Here is a 24,555-nt window from a genome sequence, read left to right on the forward strand (position 1 = left end):
TCCACATCTGTCTGTCTTTTACCCTTCTTTCTCCTACTCTCCATAAGCTCTCATATTGGGGTCCATCCAACATATGGAGGGATTTTTCTCATAGAGCACTAGAAATGACTTAAGCCCTATCATCTAGGTAGCCAGAGGTGCAGTGGATAAAGCACTGGACCTAGACTAATGAAGACCTGATTTTAAATATGACCTCAGACTCTTGCCAGCTATCTGACCTTAGATAAATCTCTTAACTTATGTTTGCCTCAGTTTGTAAAATGGAGATAAAAATAGCACCCACCTCCCAGGATTATTGGGAGGATAAAATGTGATATTTGTAAAGAAACCTTAAGGGGTGATATACTTGTTATTGCCATTATTATTATTAACCAGTTGCTTGACCTTGAAAAAATGACTACCTTTCTGGGCCTAATATTTAGGCTTGAAGGAATCTTAGAGATCATCTTGTGCAATGCCCTTTTGGTGTAATAATAGCAATAATTACTTTTATTTCTAAGACTTTGAAGTTTGTTGGTCTACTTATATTACCTCATTTGAGTTTCACAAGAACATTGTGAGATATGTGCTAAAAATATTCTTATCCCCATTTTCAGATAAGGAAATTGAGATTCAAGTGGAGCAGCTTGCTAATAGTTAGCTATCTAGTAAGTGTCAGGGGGACATCATTTGAATCTAGGTCTTCCTGACTTCCAGATCCTGTGCCCATTCCAGACTCTACTCTTTGCCCAAGGTCACACAGGTTTATAAGTTACAGAGTTCAGATTCATAGGCTCATACATCTATGGTCAACAGCAGAAGTCATCTAATCTAACTTTCTCATTTTATAGATGAGGAAACCCAGGTCCATGGAGGGTAATGATTTATTCAAAGTCACTCCAACAGAAATATCAGAGGCAGAATTTGAACTCTAATTCTTTGACTCCAGAACCACATCACTGGTGTTGATGATGCAAAATTGCCATAGAGAACTTCCTCTTTTATTGGAAATCATTGCTTCCCAAACTCATCTCTCTTGACGTGGAACTCTCAGCTGTTGTACAGATAGATCTATTCATGCTCATTCTCAATGAGGGATGAAGAAAGAATGGACAACAGTTGTTAGCATGGGAAGGGAGTCTTACAGGGACAATCACTGATTCCACGGAGGAGCCATGGAGGAATTCTGGAGGTTTCACAGAGGGACCATGGAAGAACTATGGGGAGTTTCACAGTGGGACCATGGAAAAACTATGGGGGCTTCATAGCAGAGGCAGAATAAGGGAGTATCTTTACTGACTTTTCCCCCTGACTCTCTAGAAGCACTGGACCAGAACAGGAAATTTTGTCAGTCTGACTTCCTAGCTAGATTCCTCCTCCATCATCTGCCCCTTAGCCAGGGGCATGAATCCAGTCATTGATGCTGATCCTTTCACTATCAGTTTGAACAAGGCAGGCAAATCTCTTGCAAAAGCTAAAGAACAAACACACAGTTTTTCCAGGAAGTCCCAAACCAATTGGAAATGAGTTGGGGGTTATCTGCTATATGGGATTATCCCCCATATATATATATATATATATATCTTGCTCTGCTTCAGTGAGAGGGATTATTGAAAGCTCACACAATGCAAGGGGAGAAATTGTCTGAGAGGCTGTCGGGATGTGGCCACTCCAAGCTTAGTAAACCTGGCTTTGAAACCTCTGGATTTTCTCCCTCAATGGTAAATGTTAGTCCATGGTTCCTGAATTTAGAAAATGAAATAGATTTGAAAAGCAACAGTGCAGTGTTGTGGAAAGAGTGATGATGCTGGAGTCAGGGAACCTGGGTTCTAATTTTAATTTTCTCATGTAGTCTCTGGGTGACCTTGAATGAAGTCACCTAACTTTCATGAGCTTTTTTCATCCATAAAATGGGGGGGTTGGACTAGACCAGTGATATTAAAGTCATAGAAACAGGGGCCAATCAACCAAATATAAGGATTCTTGAGGTCTGTGGAATCACTCAGAAAACTATACTGCTCATATTTTTAATGAAAGGAAATACTATATTTTAGTTTTAAGATAGTGAAAATCAAGATGTAATTTTTTCCATCTAAGTTCATGGACCCCCTGAAATCTATCCATGAACTCCAAACTAAGAACTTTTCTCCTTGATGCAGAAAACTCAGAAGATAGATAATAAGAACAATGGGCTCAATCTGATATGATTTAATAGAAATAAATGTATACTTTTTTCAAAAATTCAATTCCTCAGATAAAGATCAGAGAACAGTTCGTGTGGAAAAGACCTAGAAGATTTTGTGTATTTAATAAGTTAACAATGTGATATTATAGGCAAAAGAGCAAATGTAACTAAGGCTTTATTGATAAAGGTATAAAGAGAAGAATGAGTAAATAGATAGTCTTTGTTTACTGTTCTGTTCAGGTCACAACTGAAATATTGTGTTCAGTTTTAAGAGCTACCATTTAGTAAGGACATTGATAAACTGGGGTGCATCCATTTGGAGGCAACCAAGATAAGAAGAAGTCAGGAAGTCATGAAAAGTATAGTCTTAGGAAATTCATCTCCAGCCTCTCTCAGAGTCACAGAATCTCTGAGTTGGAAAAGGTCTTTTACAGTGTATAATCCAGTCCCATATCCAACAGCCCTGACTTGTGGCTGTCTAATTTGTTCAATTAACTCATTATACATGAGGCAGACCCTTTCATTTTTAGAAAGTTCTACTTGTTAGGAAAATTTGCCCAATATTTTCCAGCCTCTCTGAAACTTATACCTACTCTCTTTCCCACTTTCTTTTTCCACCAGCAGCAAACTTTTCCCAGGTGAACTGAGAGCAGGGATTGTGGGAAGGGGATTCTCTCTTTTCCTTAAAGGCAGCTGAAATCTGAACTTCGGCAGGAAATCTTTACTGGTCTTTCCACCTCCTCTCTCCATGCTTCTCTCTGAGATTACCTTCCATATACACTCTGTATTTTTTTGGGGGGGAAGTGTATGAGATGTTCAGGGAGAACCCCCACCTCAGGTGTGAGGACTCACCAAGCCCCTTTCAGGGTTGCTCATCCACCTTTGGTGTTCACCTTTTACTCAGCTCTTATCTGTGGCTCCAAGAAGCTGTAACATGTGCAGTGACTACATCCTTGTCTTGGCAGATGGGCTAAACCAGGTGGGGGTAACTGGTGAGTCTCAAACCCATTACTCAGTTAGGAGGATACCTACTCCTAACATTTAAAGACTTTCTGAGAGAAATGGGTGGATGGGGACAATTTATTCTAATGGCTACAATGGCTATTAAAATAGGTGCTGAAGAACACTTAGAATTTGGTTAGACATTAAAGGGACCACAGTCATCCACTACATCCAGGATCATCACCGATTTGTCTTATTCCTGGACTTTGATGAATCTGGAAGAGAGAGTGAGCAAATCTGCCTCATATATCCAATTTATGCACAAGCAAGACATCATCTCAAAATAAAAATGACAAAAAAAGACATCTCCTCACGATATCATTGATCCCCCTTGAAAAATAAAGGATCACAACACAACAGGTATATTCTTTATTTTCACTTTTTTCTGTGATGCATTTCCCTTTAGAAAATGAACCAGAACCAAGACTTGTCTTTTTTTAATATCCCCAGAACTTAGCAGGGGTGCCTAGCATAAAATAAATTCTTAATAAATGCTTGTTGACTGCTTAGGGGTCTGAGGGAGGGGATTGGACTAGGGCCAGAGCCTTATGTGGTTGGGGTATGATTGAAAGTGTCACTTATTGTGTTTGGGGAATTTCAATGTGTCCCTTTCTCCCAAGGGTCCAGGAAGAGTCTCAGTTGTCAATCACTGAAAGTGATAATTAGGGTTATGGCTGGCAGTGGTAGCTGAAGTTGCAGCCAGAATCTGGGGGATTAGGGACATAACTTATGAAGGAGAGAATCATGGTCCCCAACTTTGCAGAAGGGATGAGACAGGACATGGACTGGGATGCCGGGGGACTTCATTATCTGCCTTGTGGTTTTCTCTTGTTTTGGACCAAGGAAAAGGGCTAAAGGACATTTCCAGCTGCAGAATTTCTAAATCAGACTTGCCCAGTTTACACCCCCTTCCCCCTTGTCTTTCCTCAGACAATCCCTCATTATCCTCTCCTATAATTAAAAAGAAAGATTATCATAATGAGATTTCTATGATTTCAAGTTAATGGGTCTGCCCAGCAGGAGCTATGATGTAATTATTCCTATCTTGTTCTGTCTGTCTCAGGAAAACTCACTTCATGGAGGGTAGTAATGGCTGGGTGCATGTGTGACTATTTGCAATTGTTCAAATGCAGGGAATGTTTGGGTGTTTAAGTGAATATCTGTCCTGACAAAGGGCTCATCCTCTGGCCCTGGTTATAGTCCCTGGGTGTGTGGGTCCCACAAGCAAGAAGAAGAGTTTTTATTATAAAGTAGACCTGTCTTCAGGACCTTCCAATGAAAAGGAACATTATTTTAGCCTTCCTCTTCCCAATAGCCTCCGCCACCTTCTTCTGCCTGTCACCATCTGGCTGGTTTTAGACCATTCGTTGGTTGCCCAGGAGGCCTCACTCTGATAGGACTCAGCCTGGATGACTTGATCCATCCTCCCCAGAATTCCCAGATGTCAGGGCTGGGAGGGGACTTCAGAGGAAATCCAATGTTTGCCTAAGTAAGAATCCACTGCATAATCGACTTGGCTCCTGGGTACATATACAGCCTTTGCTAGAAGAGCCCTCCAGGACAGTCCAGCTCACTTTTGGGTGTGTGTAATTATTAGGAAAGGTTCCTGACGACATCTTCCAACCATAGCTCCTGGTTCTGTCCTTTGGAGTTGGGCAGAATAAACTTAACCTTTCACATTATAGGCCCTCAAATACTTGATGATAGCTTTCATGCTCTACCACATTTCTGCTAGTTTTTTTTTTTAGATTAAAAAATTAAACTATTTTTTCTTTTTTCTCTTTTTTTTTAAATTAAAGCTTTTTCTTTTTAAAACATATGCATGGATAATTATTCAACATTAACCCTTGCATTGCTTGCTTTTCCTTCTCCATCCCAAATTTCCTTCAGGAATCTTCCTGAGGTACCTTTGGTTTCCCTTCAGCATCCTTCATTTCTATCCCCTGAGCCACTTAGCTGCAATACGATAGAGAATCCCATTAAATTGTGGCTACAACTCTGCCAGGCAGGAAAAACTAGATGACAATCTAGAATGAACTGGTTTTGGGACTTGAGACAACATGTCATTCCTCCCAGGAATGTTGCTATTTAACAAAGGATAACTTTTGCAGGGGTCCTCAAACTACGGCCCGCAGGTAAGATGCGGCAGCTGAGGATGTTTATCCCCCTCACCCAGGGCTATGAAGTTTCTTTATTTAAAGGCCCACAAAACAAAGTTTTTGTTTTTACTATAGTCTGGCCCTCCAACAGTGAACTGGCCCCCTATTTTAAAAGTTTGAGAACCCCTGTTTTTAGAGCAATAAAAAAAGGGGATAAGGAGACTATTGTATGAGGTATCTTCCAAGATGGTAACAGGGATTATGGCACTCTTTTTTACCTGTTTTCTCTGCCAAAGGGGGTGATTCTCAGGCTGGAAAGGATAGAATAAAAATAACCGATGAGAGTTGTTGCACAAGGAAACGAGGAGTAAGGGTTGGACTCCATGTCCTCCAGAGTCCCCTCCAGTTCTGAGATCCCGGTCGTGTGGAATGGTGACTGGGGCCCACCCCAGCTGGGGACCTCCCCCCTCCAAGCACATGAATCAGCCCAGCCCGCGTCTGGAGCGGTGATCAGCTGTGATGTTTTTAAAGAGCTTTCTCACAGAAATATAGGCCAATTCCGTTTGCAGACTAAGTAGGGAAAAAAGGTGTTTAATGCTCACATGTTTAAGAAAAGTAATGATTTCCTTTCAGGGCACACATAAAGTTAGACACGCTTTGCAGGACTAATTAGCCTAAAGCTCAAGTCCTTGGGCAAGGGACTGTTGGGAGAGGAGAGTGGGGGGATAAGCAGAATGGGTCTCTTGTTCCTGCGCACATTGGGGATGAGGCCCTTTACAAGAACAAAACAGACAATTGGTTAGAGATTACTTCATAAAAACCAGAATATGAAAGCTGGATATGAGCCAGAACAAAGACAGGGCCTAAGGACTGACTCTGGGATGTGTCTCCTGTAGACTTGTTTCCCAATGGAGGGAGAGACATCCTAGGGATATAAATGATCTATGGCCTCTCTCCCTCGTTACCAAGTAGGGGAATTTTTTTCAACTAGAGTTACCCATGAAGATTGTTTATAGGATGTCTTTCTGTGTCAATGAAGGAAATCACCCACGTCGATGTTGTTATAGATCCTGGAAACTGTGAATTATGTATGCATATAATTGTGCATAGAGTTCCAATGATGTGAAAAAAGGGCTTATTGCAAGCAAATAGCTGAGATAGCACTTTCCATTTTAGGGGTGTTCTTTCTCATTGTCTTTCCTTTCTTCTTTTTCTCTTTCTTTCTTTCTTCTTTCCCTCTCCCTCTCTCCTTTGTCCCTTTCCCTCCATCTTTGTCTCTCTTTTGGTCTCTTTCTGTCTCTCTCTTTCTCTACATCTCTCTTCCCTCTTGCCTTCCCTCCCTTTCCTTCTCCCTTTTATCACTTCTGTCTTCCTTCTTGCCTTCCCTCCCTTTGATTCTCTCTTTTCCTACCTCCCTCTACTTCTTCCACATCCCCCCTTCCCTTCCCTGACTTCTCTCATAGGATCTGACAACGAGGTCCTTTTACCCATTATCTGTGGTGATGACTATAAAGAGACCAAATGCCTTGGTATCAGGCTAGGAGACACCAGCATTTTCCCAGATGTCTATGATCTAAGATAATTCTTTACCCTTTTGAGTGGGGAGACATCATTGTACTACAGCCTTCCCACATCTCGCTCCCAACTCTGCTTAGTCACCAAGGTTCATAGGGTGTAAAGTTGACCATTGAGTAGTTTTTGATATTTTGGGAAGAGAGAAGAAACTAGCCTTCTCTTCCCTTTTCCAAGAACTGTAATTTCTAGAGTCCATTTCCAGTCTGAATCTCCTCCTCAGTGAGATGCTCTTACCTCCCAGTTTCACCCACATTGGGCCAGAAAGGGAAGCTAGCAGAGGAAACATGAAGCAAATGAACATTTCACTGGGCATCTGTTATCCTGACTCTTAAAAAAGTCTTCTCCTCTAGGGGTTATAGGATGCATACAATGAGAAGATATTGTAGAACTAAGCTCTTTGAGAATAGGTAGTTTCTTTTTGGCTTTGTATCCCAGTGGCTCTCACTGCCTGGCTCATAGAAAGCACTCAACAAATGCTTATTGATCGACTGATCTCCAGAACCAACATGGGAGCTGACATGTAATAAGGTGCTTTATCAATGTTGGGATGAATTGCTGTTGAAGGAACAATCTCCAACTTGAATTCAGCTCTATAAGGTCCTGCATTAGAGACATTCTCATCCGTTAGCCTTTCCCTCAGAACATCAAATGACCAGGGGAAGCTTTTTTTTTTTTTTTTTTTTTTTTTAAACCAATAGCATTTTATTGTCAGTTATAAATAGTCTCCATTTGTTCCCTATGTACAGTTGTAAAATAGTTTATGACCTTCCACCCTCACCCGTGATTCAGCATCTTTCTATAAATTCCATGAAAATTGAATAGGAAATGAGTCTCTTTTCTTAGCCTACAAGCCCATCTTCCACATGGAAAACCCCAAGAAAAGAATACAGTAGAGCAGGCGACGCGCGCTACACAGTAGCAGAAGATGAGAGGTTCCCTCCCCTCCCCGGGGCTGGTCAGGAGGACAAGCTCTGTAGGATGTTGGTGATGGACCAGTGCTGGCCAGAGCACTTTTGCAGCACCAGCTGGAACCCAAATTCGTTGTCGCTGTTTTCCTGCAGCTCTAGGCAACGCTTGGATCTCTGGTTCTGGATAGGGCCTTCCTGAAAGAATCAGAGTCGAGAATTGGGTCAGGGGATAGTGGATAGAGCTCCAGGCTATGAATTCTCTTTACAATATACCTGACAAAAGATCATCTAATCTTTGCTTGCAGACCCCAAGTCAAAGGGAAACCATTACTAAGGCAGACAATTCCACTTTTAGAGCATTCTAACTGGTAGTGAGTTTACTATGGTATATGGTACAATATGTTGGTCTAAATCTAAAACTAATTTCTTTCCTAACAATTTTTATCAAAACAACTTTTATTAAACTTTTTAATAACTTTTATCAAAAATTGTTTCCTACGAAATTCATATTTTAGGTTTAAATATCACTCAAACTTTTATTTTATTTTTATTTTAAACATAAGGAAACTGAGAGTTAGTAAGAAGTGACATGTCAGAAAGGGATTTCTTGTGTGGTTATTAATTTCCTTGGGGTTTAGTCTTTATTTCTAACTAAACAAACAGGTATGAAATAGCTAGCAGTCTGATAAGAACAGAATTAAACTAAACACTAGGGACATTAACCAAATGACTCTTCTTCCAAGCCCCAAAGCTAGTGAACCACTATAACTACTATCAGTGTTGCAATGTTGTACTTATAGCAAAATGGCTTGCTATTTTGGGGAAGGGGCATGTAAGGAAAGGAGGGAGAAAAAAAATTTGAAACTTAAAATCTTACAAAAATGAATGCTGAAAACTATCTATCCTTCCATATGATTGGGAAAATAAAATTTTATTAAGTAAAAACAACCACCACCAATAAACCAACTATTATCAATGGACAGAGCCCAGAACTAGGAGATGGATACAAGATATGGGCCTAAGCTCCAGTTAATAGGATTACAAAAAGTCTACCTGGAAGGGATTTGGGAGATTTTCAGTTCCAACATCATTTTTACAGAAGAACAGATTAAGACCCAGATAAATTGACTTGCTCAAAGTTGTCAAGTAATAGGTATTTGAATTCAGGTCTTCTGATTCTGGTTAGGGTGAGAATTAGTGTTCTTTCCAGTATATAATAGCAATGCACTCTGCCTCTCATAGTAGTTGTACATGATAAAAAAAGTTGATTTTATATTTTAAAAAATCGAATCAGGTCTGGAGTCAGGAAGCTCTGAATTCAAATAAGACCTTAGCTGTGTCACCTTGCACAAATCACTTAACTCTGTCTGCCTCAGCTTTTCTCATCTGCAGTATGGGGATAATAACAGCACCTACCTCCCAGGATTATAGTGAGAATCAAATGTGGATATTGTTAAATTGCTTGGAACATAGAAGGCAGACAATAAATGCTTGTTCCCTTCTCCTGTATGACCTTTATCAAATTACTTCCTTTTCTGGATTTTCAGCCTCCTCCCCTATAAAATTATCCCCTATAAAATAGGGGGTTGGGATATAAAATTATCAGATCCCAACCCCCATTTTATAGGACTTCTGTAAGGACTAGAAAACGAAAATATAGCATTAGTATGAATTGCTATTGAGATATGAGTGGTATCTATTCATTGTAGACTGTCTGTGAATTTGGACGTTGGATAAAGTGGAATATGGGAATATGGGGGAGATCTCTGGGAAGTGATGGAAAAGGAATAAAAAAAGCGAGTTTGGGCTATCGTTTGTTAGAATTAAGTCTAAACAAATCTGGGACCCAGTCCATGGTTCATTCTCTCTTGATTGCTCTCACCACCCAAGCTTAATCTATTTCATTGACCTTCAGGGACTCTGAAACTAGTCTGGCTTTGGTTCTGTTCCTTCATCAAGAATTTTGGCAGCTTATGAAGCTGAAAAGGGCTAGGGGGCCATCTCCTAGTTCCTCAAAGAGCCTGTGATTTTCCTTGATGCACAGAATATTTCTTGGCAGAGTGTGACAGTGACAGACAGCCCCATTCTTCAAGGGGAGAAACAATAATGGTTCTTCTGTGTCTCAGGATATGAGAGACCCCTCCAAATACCCTTGACCCCACTAGAGCAATTCAGTTCTAATATCAGTGGGCTTGGAGTTTCCTGAATATGGTCCTTAAGATTTCAGAACCTCCAAGGATTATTGAGTGGAGTTTTGGGAGATTCACCCACTCTAGGTGAGAATAGAGCCCTGTTTCCAGATTCATGGATCCTTCTACAATTTATTTGACAAATAACCATCCAGTTTCATCTGCTTGAAGACTTAGAATAATAGGGAACTCACTACATTTCAAGGTAACCCATTCAATTTTGGAACGACTCTAATTGTTAGAAAATGTTTATTTATATTAAATTGAAATATTCCCTCTCTCCCTGCCCCGAAATGTCTAACCTTTCCCTTGAGTTCTGTTCTCTGGGACTGAATAGAACAAGGCTAATTGCTATTCCACTTGACTGTCCATCAAATAATTAAAGGGAGCAACCATGACTCTTGAAGTCTTTTCTTTTCCAGGCTAACATTCCCCACTTCTTTTGGGAAGAACACTGGATTTTGGTTCAGAGGCTTTGGATTAAATCTTAACTGTTACTACATATGTGTAGTAAAAGGAGACAAATCAACTAAATTCTTGAGACTTAGTTTTTCCCTTGTAATAATAACTGACATTATGTCCTGTTTTAACTTTGCAAAATTTTTCCATTTTTTTTGGAATAGATGAAAGAGGAGATTCTTTGTCTCAATTGCTACCTAGCCTTTATCATCTCCAATCATCCTGATCTGTATCTGATCATTGGACCCAGGTAGCTCTGGAAGAGAAAGTGAGCAGGTGACTTTGCACAGCCCTCCCTCACCTAAATCCAATTCACTTGCATGTCATGGTATTACCTTCCTGATATCGTGGTCTTCTTGGCTAACAAAGTACAAATAACATTTATTATATTATTGACTTATTAATATTTCAGTTCACTAATCTACTCTGTGCTTGTGCAAATAATTTCTCAGAATATAATTGTAAGACTTTTATTTTTATTTGTATTCAATGTTAAAAATCTTATTAGATTTATCCTATCATTCTAGCCTTTGGGGATCTTGGTAGATCCTATTATATAATTTATTGTGTTAATAATCTGTCCCAGATGTATCATCTGCAACTTTGATAAGAATACCATTTCTGTCTTCATATTAATCATTGGAGAAAATGTTGACCAGCACAAGATCAAAGACAGATTTTGGGGGTCCTCCACCAGAGATGTCTCTCCAGGCTGTCATTGATTCAATAGCTGCCATCCTTTGGGTTTATTTAGTCAATCTGTTTTTAGTCAGCCTAAATTGTATAAACTACTTAGCTCACCCTTTTCCCATCTGGCCCAGAAAAACAGCAAGAAAAACTTTGCCTAGTTTATTACTGAAATCTGGTTATACCAGTCTAAGTCACTTCCCTGAACTAACAGGCTGGTAAGAGACATTGTCCATAAATAAATAAGTAAATAAATGAATGAATAAATGAACAAATAAAGGAAAAAGGAAAATGAGATTTATTTGCTATTACTTGTTCTTGACAAATCTATGACATCTTAGAAGTGATATTTCTTTTCTAATTAATCAGAGTGATGGACTTTGAGCTAGAAGCACCACCCATGTCCTTATTTTGTAGAAGAAAAAACTGTGACCAGAACAGATTAATGGCTTGCAGCATTTAGGACCCATGTCTGTCTGCAAATTGAATACCCCTTTTACAAAATCATGATGCCAAATTATACTCCAAAGCAATGGGGCAGTGAGGGATCGGAGCAGGTCCCCAAAGCCTTGGGGTAGTTTAAATCTACTCTAGCATTCAGACTTTTGGGAAGGAATATTTGGAAGGCCCTTAGCATAGTGACTGGAACATAGTAGGTGCTTAATAAGTGATTGTTCCTTTTCCTCTCCCTATATGGAAATGCTTTTTGTTGCTGTTGTTGTTAAATATTTAAAAAGATAAATTTTAAAAGATGTTCGAGAATTTTCATCGGATCATAATTGTAGGGCTATAAGACACCCTAAACATGATCAACTCTAACCCCTTCCATTTATCAATAAAGGAAGTAGAAACCTAGTAATATGAAGTGATTTGTTCAAGGTCACTCGTAGTAAGGGATTCCAGTCCAGGAGCTCTGCCTACAAATTTAATATTCTTTTCACTACAACCTGCTGCTATCCCCAGTTTTGCCAGGAATCAAAGTCTAGATTGCCAAGCTATATTTGGAATAGCTTACCTCCTTCCCCTTTCTGAAAATCAGGACTCCATTTGCCCATTTCCAGTTCTATGAAAACTCTTATTTTTTTGTGAATTTTTTTTCAAAGACTGCTGACGGAAGCTTCAAAATCTGCACATTCTTTCTCTATTCTAGAATGGAGTTTAATCTGGGTCTGGTGATTTGAATTCTTTGAGGGGGAAAAGGAAGGGAACAAGCATTTATTCAGAGCTTACTTTCTGCCAGGCACTGTGCTAGAAATTCATAAATATCTCATTTGATCCTCACAACAATTTTGGGGGTGGGTGCAATTATTATGCCTTTTATCCAGTTGAGGGAACTGAGGCTGATGGAGATTTAACACAGCGAGGGAGTGCCTGAGTACAGATTTTAACAATGGTCTTCTTAACTCTGAAACCAGCATTTTATCCATTGTGGCATAAATACTATCCTTATTCTGTTTAGATTTCAATTGTGGCTGTTGAGTCATTTTTCAGTCTTTAAGAATCTATTTGGGGTTTTCTTGGCAAATATACTGAAGTGGCTTGCCGTTTCCATCTCCAGCAATTTGACAGATGGGGAAACTGAGGCACACAGGGTGAAGGGACTTGCCCAGGATCACATACCTAGTAAGTGTCTGAGATTGTATTTGAACTCACAAAGATGAACTCATACTTTATCCACCATGGCACCACCTAGCAGCCCTAGATTTAGATTTCACCTCTCTCGTTAAACATTTTTGTCTTATTCTTTCTAGATTATTTCACTTAGTAGGGGAAACCTCCTCCCCTCCTCCAGAAGCAAAATAAAAGTCCATCATCTAGCACAAAGCTTCTTAAACTGTGAATTGTATCCCCATTTGGGGTGATTTGAATTCTTTTGAACTCCCATATAGAGTTGTGTAAGTGACTGTGGGGGTCATGAAATTCTGATTTATTATCAGTAAGTGTTTGATTTGCATGCCTGTTTTATATACCTATATACCTGGGGTTGCATAAAAATGTAGAGTCATGAGTAGAAAAAGTTTAAGAAGTCCTGTTCTAACAAACTGGGCCAATTTTATTTAGTTTACAGATGAGGAAACTGAGGCTCAGAAAGGCAAGTCCCTTAAGGTCACAGCAGGATTTGGATCCAGATCTTCTGCTCTCCCACCGAACCACGCTCTGCTTCCCTCTGATGTCCATTCCTTCCTTTGGAGCTCTCTTCTGCCCCTTACCTGAGATCCTAGCCGAAGCCTTAGCATTCAGCAGCAGTCTCGGTTTATGCTTCCCAGAGCCTGTGTCTCTTTGGTATTCACCCTCAGCCCCCGCTTCCATCTTCCGCATGTGTCTTTTTAAAAGAACTAGTGGATGAATTAGCTCAGCATCCGTCCTGCTTCCCCCAGATGACTCCTTTTTTTTTTTTTTTTTAAATTCCTCATCAGAACCGTTTCTCTTTGTATCATCAGAATTTTGTTCCTGAGCGCTTCCCATTCCTCCTGGGCCATCTTCCCCCTAGGAGCCAAAGCTGTACGTGCCTATTAATCCTTCCCTTGACCTCCTCGGAATCAGATCTCCCTGACTGATGTGATGGGCCAGCTGAGTCCAGATCCCTATCAGGGGACTCAGCGGAGGATGGTTGAGACTATTACAAGAGAATTTTGGCAGCTAGTGTAGAGAATAGTGTCTCTGACAAGGACTCAAAACACCTGGGGATCTAATCTTTTTTTAACCTCAGCTAAATGACTTTGGAGGAATTATCTTCCCTCTCTGAGCCTCAGTTTCCACATCTGTCCCTCGAAGGGCAGAGAATAAAAGTTCTTTTTCTAGCCACACCTACAGACATTCAGGTTCTCTGAGGACCCTGCCTGGTGCCCCCTGCCCACTTCTGCCCCACACAGGCATCCATCCCATGGTTCCTTGGTTTGGGAATTTTCAGTGCACAGATTTTTTCCCCCCCAGGAGAGCACAGTTGTTTAGCTTACCATCCCAGCCATCTAAATTATTTGTGCAATACTTACAACTCCGGGATCTGGAAACCCACAATACTTTTAATTAAAGTATTTAAATAAGGGCAATTAAACCTGGCAGGAGAAAGGCAGTAGCACACAGAGAGCTTAATTGGAATGGAAACCAAATTAAATATGGAAACAGCATTAAAAAAATTCAAAAATGGAATGTATGGAATTAAGAAGTCTCATAAAGCTCCCCAAAGCCCATTTCTCATTTTCCAGCTTGGTTTTCACCTTTACCTGAGCTCAGTTTCCTATTGTCTCAGTGCTCTTAGGGGTAGACCTGCTCTACCACAGGGCTTGGGTTCAAGATAGTCTTGTCAAGATAGAAAGGATCCCAGCAGACATTCTATTGCAGTTGAAGGAACAATGGACCGGCTCTCCCTCTATCAAGTCATGTGACCTTGAAAGAGTCCCTTCTTATTCCAAGTTCTTAGATTCTTCAAATATCAAATGGAAAGTCATCATGTCTACCCAGTCAGTCCAGGAAGTTCTGTTGCTCTTATCAGTGTCTCCACACTCCATCTGGGAATGCTTTCCTGTAGATTAGGGGTTCTTCACCCGCAGTCTATGAATTTGTTGTTTTAATATTTTAACAACTATTTCAATAGAATTGGTTTTCTTTGTAATTCTATGTATCTTATTTATGCTTTTAAAATCATTTTTATGCATTTATTTTTTTTCATTTTAATGCATTTATGCATTTAAAATAATTCTGGGAAAATAGGTTTCACCAGCTTGCCAAAAGGATCCATGACTCTGATCCTAGATACCAATCTCATCTCTGGCATGGGGATCCCATTAAGTTTCAATTCCAGAAGAAGATCCTTAATTGTCCTTGATATCCCAGCCACTTCCAGACCCAAGTCCTCCATCACTACAAGTCTGTCCTGCATCTTGTAGCCTTCTCCTAGCAACAGCCAGGGAGCGTGATGCAGAGACTGTGGGACTTTGAGTTAAAAGAGTTAGATTCAAACCCTGCTTTAGATGATCACTAGCAGCATGACCTTGGACAAGTCAAATAACCTCTTAATGCCCCGGTTTTCACATCTATAAAATGGAAATAATTATAATACCTACTTTACAAGCTCATTGTACATGTCAAATGAGCTAACACAAAGCAAATCTTAAGGTGTTTTGTAAGTGATAGCTATTATTAGTAATATTAGAATATAAATGCCTTAAGGGCAGGGACTGTTCAGATTATTAAAATTTATATCTATGGTCCTTGGTACATTTTTTTGGGGGGAATCAATTTCTGATTTGATTAATAAAGAAACTCTCAATAAGAAGATTCCTTCTATCAATGCAGAGGAATATCTGTCAGTTTACAGTCTTAAAAATATCATTTGAGCTACTGAGACATAAAATAATCTGTCCAGTCACACAATTGCTATGTCCCAGTTGAGGTCTTGAACTCTAAGGTTGCTTCTTTATCCACTAGGATGTGCTCCTTTTCTCGGCACATAATAGATGTATGTCAAATTATTTTCGATTGACTAATTGACCATAAGGCACTCAACGGTCACAGGAGAGCTTTGCTATGTCATCAAGCTATTTCTTGACCCTTTTTCTTTGGCTTGGACTAGTAACTGGAACCCTTCAGTGTGGAGGGATCTCCAAAGGAAGAAGGATGGGAAGGGAGATTCAGAGTTAGCACTGCATGGAAATCACCCCCTGTACCATAAACCCAACGAGCTGATTCTTTGAAGCAGCCTAGGAAGCCTGAGTCTTGTAGCCTGCTTTTGCCAATATGATGAGATGAGAAAGGGGGCTTTGTAATGACACGATCACAGAGGAAGTTTAGCAAAGGCAGAGTTTCTAGGTTCAAAGCTCAAGAGCTAGAAGAGACCGTATAGGGAATTTGGATCAATTCCCCTATTATACACATGAAGAAAATATAATTTAGAGAGATTAAACACTTTGCCCAAGGTTACCCAGGAGGGAAATCAGTGGAAAGGTCAGGATTCAAATTCAGGTGCTCCAAATTCAGTAATAATTGCTGGTGTGGGAAATTTAACCAGCCACATTGGTAATTAAATCCCCCCCTGCAAAGGATTAAATGGGGCTCCTGCTACACATCTGCCTTGAGTAGTGGGGGAGCTCCCAGACATATGAAGCATTTGGGTTAGGGAGGCAGGGGAAATTACTTAGTTCTATCTCATCATGCTGTTGTGGAAATCTGGGCTTTGGGGAAAGGAGAATCTTGCTGGTCAAATGGTGCTTTAATCAAATGAGAAGAGATATAAAGCGTATTACAAACATTAAAGCACTACGTGGCACTGATGATAATTATTATTATGAGCAGAGACTCTCAAGAGTGATGAGCTGGGATCTGGAGTCCTTACCCTTCTTAAGTTGAAGAGCTCACAGTAACTGATTGTAGAGGCTTGGATAAGAGGGACATTGACCACCTTTGAGTAAGAAATAAAAAGGGAATCCTATTCTAGTCAGACAAGGGTCTACTATTCATGTTGTACTAAGTGGAATTGGGAAGATCTGGGCTCAGATCTGACCTTAAACACCTACTAGGTTTGTGACCCTGAGCAAGTCTCTTAATTAATTCTGTTTGCCTCAGTTTCCTCATCTGTAAAATGAACTGGAGGAGGAAATGGCAAACCAGTCTAGTATCTTAGTGTGACCCCATTTGGGGTTTTCTTGGCAAAGAATCAGACCCAACTAAACAACAATTAGAGCCGTAGTAAAATATCAGGGATAATTCTTTTATTTTTTTTAGAAAAGCTAACTCATTGCTTGCTTTCTTGGGAAGACAGTGGGAGAAAAATTTAAAATGCAAAGTTTTGCAAAGGTGGATACTATCTTTGCATCTATTTGGAAAAATAAAATACTATAAAAATAAAAATATGTTAAAAAGCATAAAAAGATATAAAAAGCTAACTCATTTTTAATTCTAGTGCCTTCTTTCTGTTATCTTCCATTGATCCTGTCTATAACTTGTTTGTATGTAGCTGTTTCATGTTATTCTCTTCTATTAGAATGTGAATTCCAGAATGGGAACCGAGTATCTTTTGCCTTTCCTTATGTCCCCAGGGCTTCGCCCAGTGCCTGGTACACAGAAAGGTCAGGATACAAAGCCAGGTCTCCCAAATTCAACATCCTTTCCACTGTTGGGGAGGGATCTTTAAGCAGCTACTATGACAGTTAAATCACCCTCTGAAAAGGAATAAATGAGCTTTCTTCTACACATTTACTTTGAGTAGTAGAGGAACTCAAAGACTCATGAAATATTTGGGGGAATTATCTAATCTTAGTCCATATTTGCTGTTATAGTAGGTATTTAATAAATATTTGTTGACTTTTTAATGGAGTTTTAAGATGAATAACTATGTTCCCCATAACAATCCCATAAAATAGGTAGTATAACTATTATTATCCTCATTTTATAAAAGAGAAATTGAGACTCAGAGCACTTAAGAGATTTATATAAGGAGGCATAGTAAGAAGTAGAACTGAAATTTGAACTCCAGTCTCCTGACTCCCAGCCAATGCCTTAAAATAATGGGTAGAGTTCTGGGAAGTCATCAGGATCTGAGTTAAAATTCAGTGATCCCAGGAAAGAAACTTAACTTTGCTTCAGTTTCCTCAACTAAAAAAATGAGATAATAATTTTAAAGTGTTTATGACAGTACCTGGTACATAGTAGGTGTTTTATAAATGCTTATTCCCTTTTTCTTATCCTACTATAATTCCATCTCCTCAACATCTTTCTTCTCCTTTCACTCTCTCTCTACTCCATCTTTTATTCAACCATTAAATTAGTCCTCTTGCTGTATAAAGATATGATTGGCTAAAGTGTGAAATAGAAACTTAGCCTTCCAGTCATTTCTTTTCATCACCAGACAGGCTATCTTCCTTTCAAAAGCCAGAGGGAACTAATTAGGACAGTACTCAGCCACTAATTTGTGAATTTGGACAAGTCATAACCTGTCTGAGTTCAAGTTCTTCTTATGTAAAATAAACAGTGATAAACTAGACAACCTCTAAGGTATTTTCCAACTTTCTACCTATGATCCCATGGGCTGATTCCCTTTTGGGCTGGGAGTTTTGGAAGAATTAGGAAGGGCAGCTGGAAAAATTCATTTGTTGGAGGCTAGGTTGGTTACCCTGAATCAGCTCTCCAAATTAGGGTAGAATTGCCAACTGAGTCTCTTTGGGAGGCTGAGTACCAAAACCATGGCCAGTAATTCACTTTGCATATTGTTTTAACTGGTGGATAGAGAGCACTGGCTCTGGAGTCAGGAAGACTCATCTTCCTTAGTTCAAATCTGACCACAGACACTTACTAGCTGTGTGATCCTTGGGAAAGTCATTTAACTTATATTTAACTTAACATCGCTTCACAAAATAATAATAATAACAATAATTAATAATAATAATGTGACTGATAAAGCACACCCACTGTACAGATTTTTCTTGTCTTCCCCCAATTAACTAAATTCTCTTATTTTTATCTCATTCAATTTCCACTGACCAGCCTGGCTGGCTGGGGAAAACAGAAAGGTGAAGTATTTGGAGGAGATACAACTAACCCGCAGCTGCAATACTAAGTTCACTGCAGAGCCCAGGCAATTAGTCATTTCATTTGGCATTTGGCAATTAGTCAAATAGCTCCTTGGGAAGATTCTTCTGGAATTGTCACTTAAATTATGTATTGTAATTTAACCTTTAGAACTGCAAAATTTTGGAGCTGGAAAGGACAATGCGTTGGTCATCTGATCCAACCCAACCCTATTTTTTTAGGGAGGAGGAAGCGGAGCCTTTGAAAAGGAAAAGGGCTTGCTTGTCCAAAGACACACAGTTAGTCAACAAGTATTAAAGTACCTATTATGTGTCAAGTACTATACAAAATTCTGGGGAAAGAAGGAAGGAAATAAGCATTAAATGAACATTTACCATGTGCCAGACATTGTACTGTTTTACAAATATTATTTTATCCTCACAATAACCATGGGAGGTGCTATTGTTATCCCTATTTTTCAGTTACAGATACTCAAGCAAACAGAGGCTAAGTATTTGCCTAATAGGAATCTGAGGTAAAAATTAAATTCAGGGCATCTTGTCTCCTGGCCTGGAGCTCTATTCATTTATTCATTTGCTACAGAAAGAAATATATAGTCTCTTCAAGGAGCTCGTGGTTTAATGGCATAGCAATTCTTCTGAACTAGAGCCATTGCTCTAATTTCTCTTCCTATTTCACTGGATAGATAGTAAAATACTGAGAGCAAAGACTCAATCTTGTTCTCTCTGTATTAGAACCTGCCTAAGAGTGGACAGAAAGTTCTCCTGTCCTCAATCTGGAAGCCTCAGTTCAAAGGCTTTCTTTGACATAGCCTGGTCACTCTGGGTGTGCTAACTGACCTCTTACAGTTCTCTCTCCCCTCCCAACTCTTCAAGATTGTAAACCACAAAGAACTATACAACTAAAGAGAATTTTTCTTCAGGAACTCTCTATACCAATGAAATTATAGGTCCAGTTTTTAAGAAAAATCCCCCTTAGCTTCTCTTCTCTCTCCCTTTCTACCTATTGAAGACCCTTACTCATCCTTTAAAGTCCCGCTCAAATAGCCCTCCTTCCTGCAAGAAACCTGCCAGGATCTGACTAGATGACAATGACCTTTTATTTAGATCCTTACATCAATCAATCAGCAAGCATTTAAGTAACAACCTACTGTATGTCAAGGGCAGCTAGTTTTTGTAATGATTAAAACACATTGGACTCAGAAGAGCCTAGTTCAAATCTGGCCTTGGACACTTACTATTTATGTGGCCCTTGGTAAATCACTTCCCCCAATTTGCCTCAGTTTCCTCATCTGTAAAATAAGCTGGAGAGGAAAATGGCAAACCACTCTAGTAACTTTTCCAAGAAAATCCTGTTATAGAGTCACAAAGAGTCAGAATCATTTGAAACAACTGAATGACAACAGCTGTGTGTCAGGTACTACACACTAAGTTCCAGGGATGAACAGACAATAAATGAAAAAAAAAGCTACTCCAAAGGATCTAGAGACTAGATTCATTCTGTTTGGCCCCTGAGGGAACTGGTATCAATGAGAAGTTCAAATTTCAGCTCCATGTCAGGAAAGATTGACTTTTCATATAAGTAGAGACAGCCTAAAATTGAGGTGCACATAATAGGCTCTTCCTCCCTGGGGGTCCCTAAATCAAGGCTAAATATTTGGGGGCATTTTTAGAGGGGCTGCTTGCTCAGGTCTGGAATAGACTAGGACTCCTACTTCTGACATTGTGTGATTATGTTTGAATAGTGCTGAGCATGGTGTCTTACACTTAGTAGATATCCAATTGAGGCTTGTTGAATTAATTGGACCCTCTTACTTATTTATTAAAGCAGACCTGTTAGGACCTCTATTTAGAGAGGTTGGTCAGCAATTAGCATTTGAAAGCAATAGTTCTCTATTTTCCTCATTTGGACGAGCCTAATTCCAATGAATCTGTAGGCTGATGTGCAAGAGGATATCCATATTGCCAATGTAAACCCCATCCATGACACAGGTTCCAGAAGGGGCTCTAGGAATCAGAGATTATAGTGATTATTTCTTTTAGGGGCAGGTACAAGTGGCAGAGAAGGAAACCTACACTTATTTAATTCATCCTTGTTCTATTACTTATTATTTGTGGGTCTTTGAGCAAGCCATTTAAATTCTCTTGAGGTCAGTTTTCTCATCAATGACAGAGATCTTTGATCTCTTTGGAACACAGATAATGGTATTTCTGGACCAAAGCATTTGCAGTTTGATCACATAGTTCCAAACTTTTCTCCAGACCGAGAATACAAATTTAAAAGAAAATTACTCAGTCCCCCTAAAGTCCATCAGTTGGTTGGTTAGTAAATGAGCTAGGACATGAATTTAAATCTCTTGGATTTTTGTGCACTTGACTGTGCTACTTCTGGATTTCTGTAGATGACCAGAACTGGCTATGACTTGGTGGTCATCTAGATCAAATTCTCATCCTAGGAAGGATCCCCTCTTCGATATCTATGGACAAGGTATGATATCTTGTCTTGTTATGCTTATTCTTGAGGTATTGAAATAAATGTTAATCATTTATGATAATTCTAGTCCCCTCTTTCATCATTCTGGGCTCAGGGAAGAGATAATTACTTAGTTCAGTGATTGTGTTGATATGAGATGGAGTATATCCTCCCCCCAACCCCAACAACAATCAGAATGATTCCTAATTGGGTAAGAGTGAGCCTGGGAGTATAGAAGGGATCGTTTAACTTGATCCATCATGCCCAGGGAATCCTAAGTTGCTTTAGAGGAGAAGGATGTTTTAAATGTTTTAACATTTTATTTTTTTCCCAATTATAAGTAAAAATAATTTTCACATTATTCTTTCAAATTTTGAGTTCCAAATCCTCTCCCTCCCTCCCTTCCCCCTATTGAGAAAGCAAGAAATTTAACATGGGTTATACATGTGTAGTCATACAAAACACATAGGAGGGTGTTTTAGCATGAGTGTTGATAAGGAAGTCAGTTGCTTAAAGACTAGAGCATCATGGGACATAGGACAGCTTGGATTTTAAGGACCACCCACTTAGGGACTGAGTAATTTTCTTTAAAATTTGCATTCTCGGTCTGGAGAGCAGTTTGGAACTATGTGATCAAATTGCATATGCTTTGATCCAGAAATACCATTACTAGGTCTGTGTTCCAAAGAGATTTTTTTAAAGTAGGGCAAGAAGGGGAAAAGAAACCACTTGTTGAAAAAAATTTATATTACTTCTTTTTATAGTGATAAAGAATTGAAAATCGAGAGAATGCCAATTAATTGGGGAATGGCTAAACAAGTTTTAGTATATGAATGCAATGGAATATATGGTGCCATAAGAAATGATGTGCAGGAAGATTTCAGAAAAATCTAAAAAGAGTTACATGAACTGATGCAAAATGAAGCAAGTAGAATAAAGAAAACATTGTACACAGTAATAGCAATATCATATGATATAAATGACTTAGATACTCCTACCAACACAATGATTCCAAGACTATTTATTCCAAAGGTCTCATGATGAAAAATATCCACAATCAGAAAAAAGAACTGATAATGTCTGAATGTAGATCAAAGGGTACTATTTTTCACTTGCCTTATTATTTTCATTTTTAGTCTGTTTCTTCTTTCACAACATGACTAATATGGAAAATATGTTTTACATGATAGCACATATATAACATCAAATTGCTTACTATTTTTTTGGGGGGGGTGAGGAAAGGAGGAAGAAAAATTGAAACCCAACATTTAAAAAAATGAGTGCTAAAATTTGTCTTTACATATAATTGAAAAAATATTATTAAAATTTTGCACTCTCAATAATCTTTCCCTGGTGAGTTCTTTGTGAACATGTACATTTATTTTCTATTGTGAATAAATCTTCAAAAGTGCCTACTAGGTGCTATGGAGAGAGTGTCAGACTTGAAGAAAGGAAGAACTGGGCTCAAATTCTGCCTTACATCTCAGTGATATCTCTAGGGAAATCATTGAATCTCCTTCTGGCCTCAGTTCCCCTATCTATAAACTGAGAATAATAAGAGAGCTTCCGTATAAGGTTTTTTATACTTTCTGTATAAGGTATAAAACCTTATACAGGATTTAATTAATGAGATTTAATTAACAACAATCTTATATAGTATTTAATTAATGAGACAACATATGGAAAATGCCTCAAAAACCTTAATGCTACTTGTTGCTCTTGTAGTTTGAAGTGTGTAGAGATAGGTAGAAGAAAGGAAGATGGAGTCTAGGCCAAATTTGTGTACCAAGTTCTAGGGAAAACAAATGGAAAAGGTAATTAGAGATTTGATAGCAATTCTGAACTTAGAAAATCAAGCCAGCTGAAACATAGATATATAATGCCTTGTATCAGTACTCAGGGAAGATTAAGAAAATTTATTGACAAAGTAAGCTTCTTAAAGGAAGGAGGTATTTTTGTTCCTTTAGTTTGCTGCCTTGTATTATATAATATATGCTTAATCAATGTTGCTATTGATGAGTTAAAGCAGAAGTCTTGTGGCTAAAACCAAGGGTCTTCTGGATAGGTGCCAAGGAAAATCCAAACCCTGCCAACTCTAAGCTCAAGGTTGGCGCTCTTAAGTTTCTTTGAGAGGGGGATGAATTTTTGAGACTAGGAATTAGCTCTTAAGCTAATTGCTGACCCACTAGACCTAGCTTCTAGTACTACTACTAGAACAACAAGCTCAGGGGAGTATAGAGATGGCTTTCCCAAAGAAGTCATCCAGCTTATGCTAGAACAACTCTAGTGACAGCAAACTCACTTCATATCAAGGCAGGCCATTCCATTTTTTGAACAGTTTTTCATGTGATAAAATTCATCTCTACACTGAGCCAGAATGTACCTTTTGAAGCTTTCCCTCTCCACACTAGTCATTGTTTTTCCCTCTGGAACCAGAAGAAATAGCCAAATTTGTCCATATGAAAGGAATAGATAGGATAAACAGAGAATTACTTAGCAAATTCCAGAATACTAAAATAAAAGGGTATCCCCTGAAGCTGAAATGAGGTCAATTTTGACTAAACAAGTGAGTTCTTCTTTACCCAGTGGGAAATAAAGCTATGAAAATCATCACTTCTAACAGTGATGATTTTAGGATGAAAATATGAAGAGGCTCAAGAATTTCGAAGCATTGCTGAATAATACATCCATGGTATTTGGCACTAGTTAAGGTTGATATGCTTTAGGACAACAATACCTTCCAGGAACTGCCCTCTGGTGCCTAGTGCAGTAACTGGTACATGATAGGTATTAACAAAAGCTTTCAATTGATTGGTGTCTCAGTCTGAAACAGAATATTGATCTTTGAGCCAAGGGGGAAGAGAGGGCAAGGAAAATTCCACAGTACTGTCTGCCTCATATAGTAAAGAAAGCAAAAAGAAGCCCAATGCTCCGAAACTGTGTCAGGTTATGTCTCTCCCTTCTCATGGGGATTTTAAGTGAAGTCTTAGAAGTGTGATTGGGAATAGGCAAGGATGTTTCCAGTTCTCATTACAGTCTCTGCCTTTTTTAAAAAAAAATTCTTCCGGATAAATGTGATCTGTTCAATGTGTGTCTTTGGTTTTCTCTCAGCCAGAAATGCAAGATAGAAAAAGTACATAGAATCCATTCCTTCAGAGGCATGAGACATTTAGGTGATTCAAAGAATCCCAGAGGCAGGGATATGAAAAAATTTCTTTAGAGTACTGAGATGGTGGCTAATGTCAGACATCTATTGAGTTTCTCCTGAATGTAGATCCCTGTGCTACTTAAGTATTGGGGAGTATACTTAAGTTAACTAAAGATATCACCTCTGACTTCAAAATGCTTATGATCTTATAGAGTCTTGTATAGTCTTGACCAGTGCCGAAATAACCAGTAAGATAAGGCTTTGAGTTACTAAGTCATGAAATTTTATTTAATTTGTTTAAAGTTTAATTTAAGTTGTTACATCACTT

At 38.9% G+C, this 24,555-nt stretch overlaps 1 protein-coding gene across 1 annotated transcript in view; it reads right to left on the reverse strand.

Annotated features, from left to right (window-relative positions):
* Nucleotides 1-7,505: 7,505 nt before the first annotated feature.
* The window catches only part of GALNT18 (polypeptide N-acetylgalactosaminyltransferase 18), a 449,516-nt gene continuing 432,466 nt past the window's right edge, over nt 7,506-24,555 (reverse strand). Inside the window, exon 11 of the mRNA XM_051966111.1 lies at nt 7,506-7,943. Within this exon, the coding sequence (XP_051822071.1) occupies nt 7,797-7,943 (147 nt within the window). The 3' untranslated portion in view covers nt 7,506-7,796. The remainder of the gene's footprint in view (nt 7,944-24,555) is intronic.

The sequence above is a fragment of the Antechinus flavipes genome, chromosome 6 (genome assembly GCF_016432865.1).
Source record: "Antechinus flavipes isolate AdamAnt ecotype Samford, QLD, Australia chromosome 6, AdamAnt_v2, whole genome shotgun sequence".
NCBI lineage: Eukaryota > Metazoa > Chordata > Mammalia > Dasyuromorphia > Dasyuridae > Antechinus > Antechinus flavipes.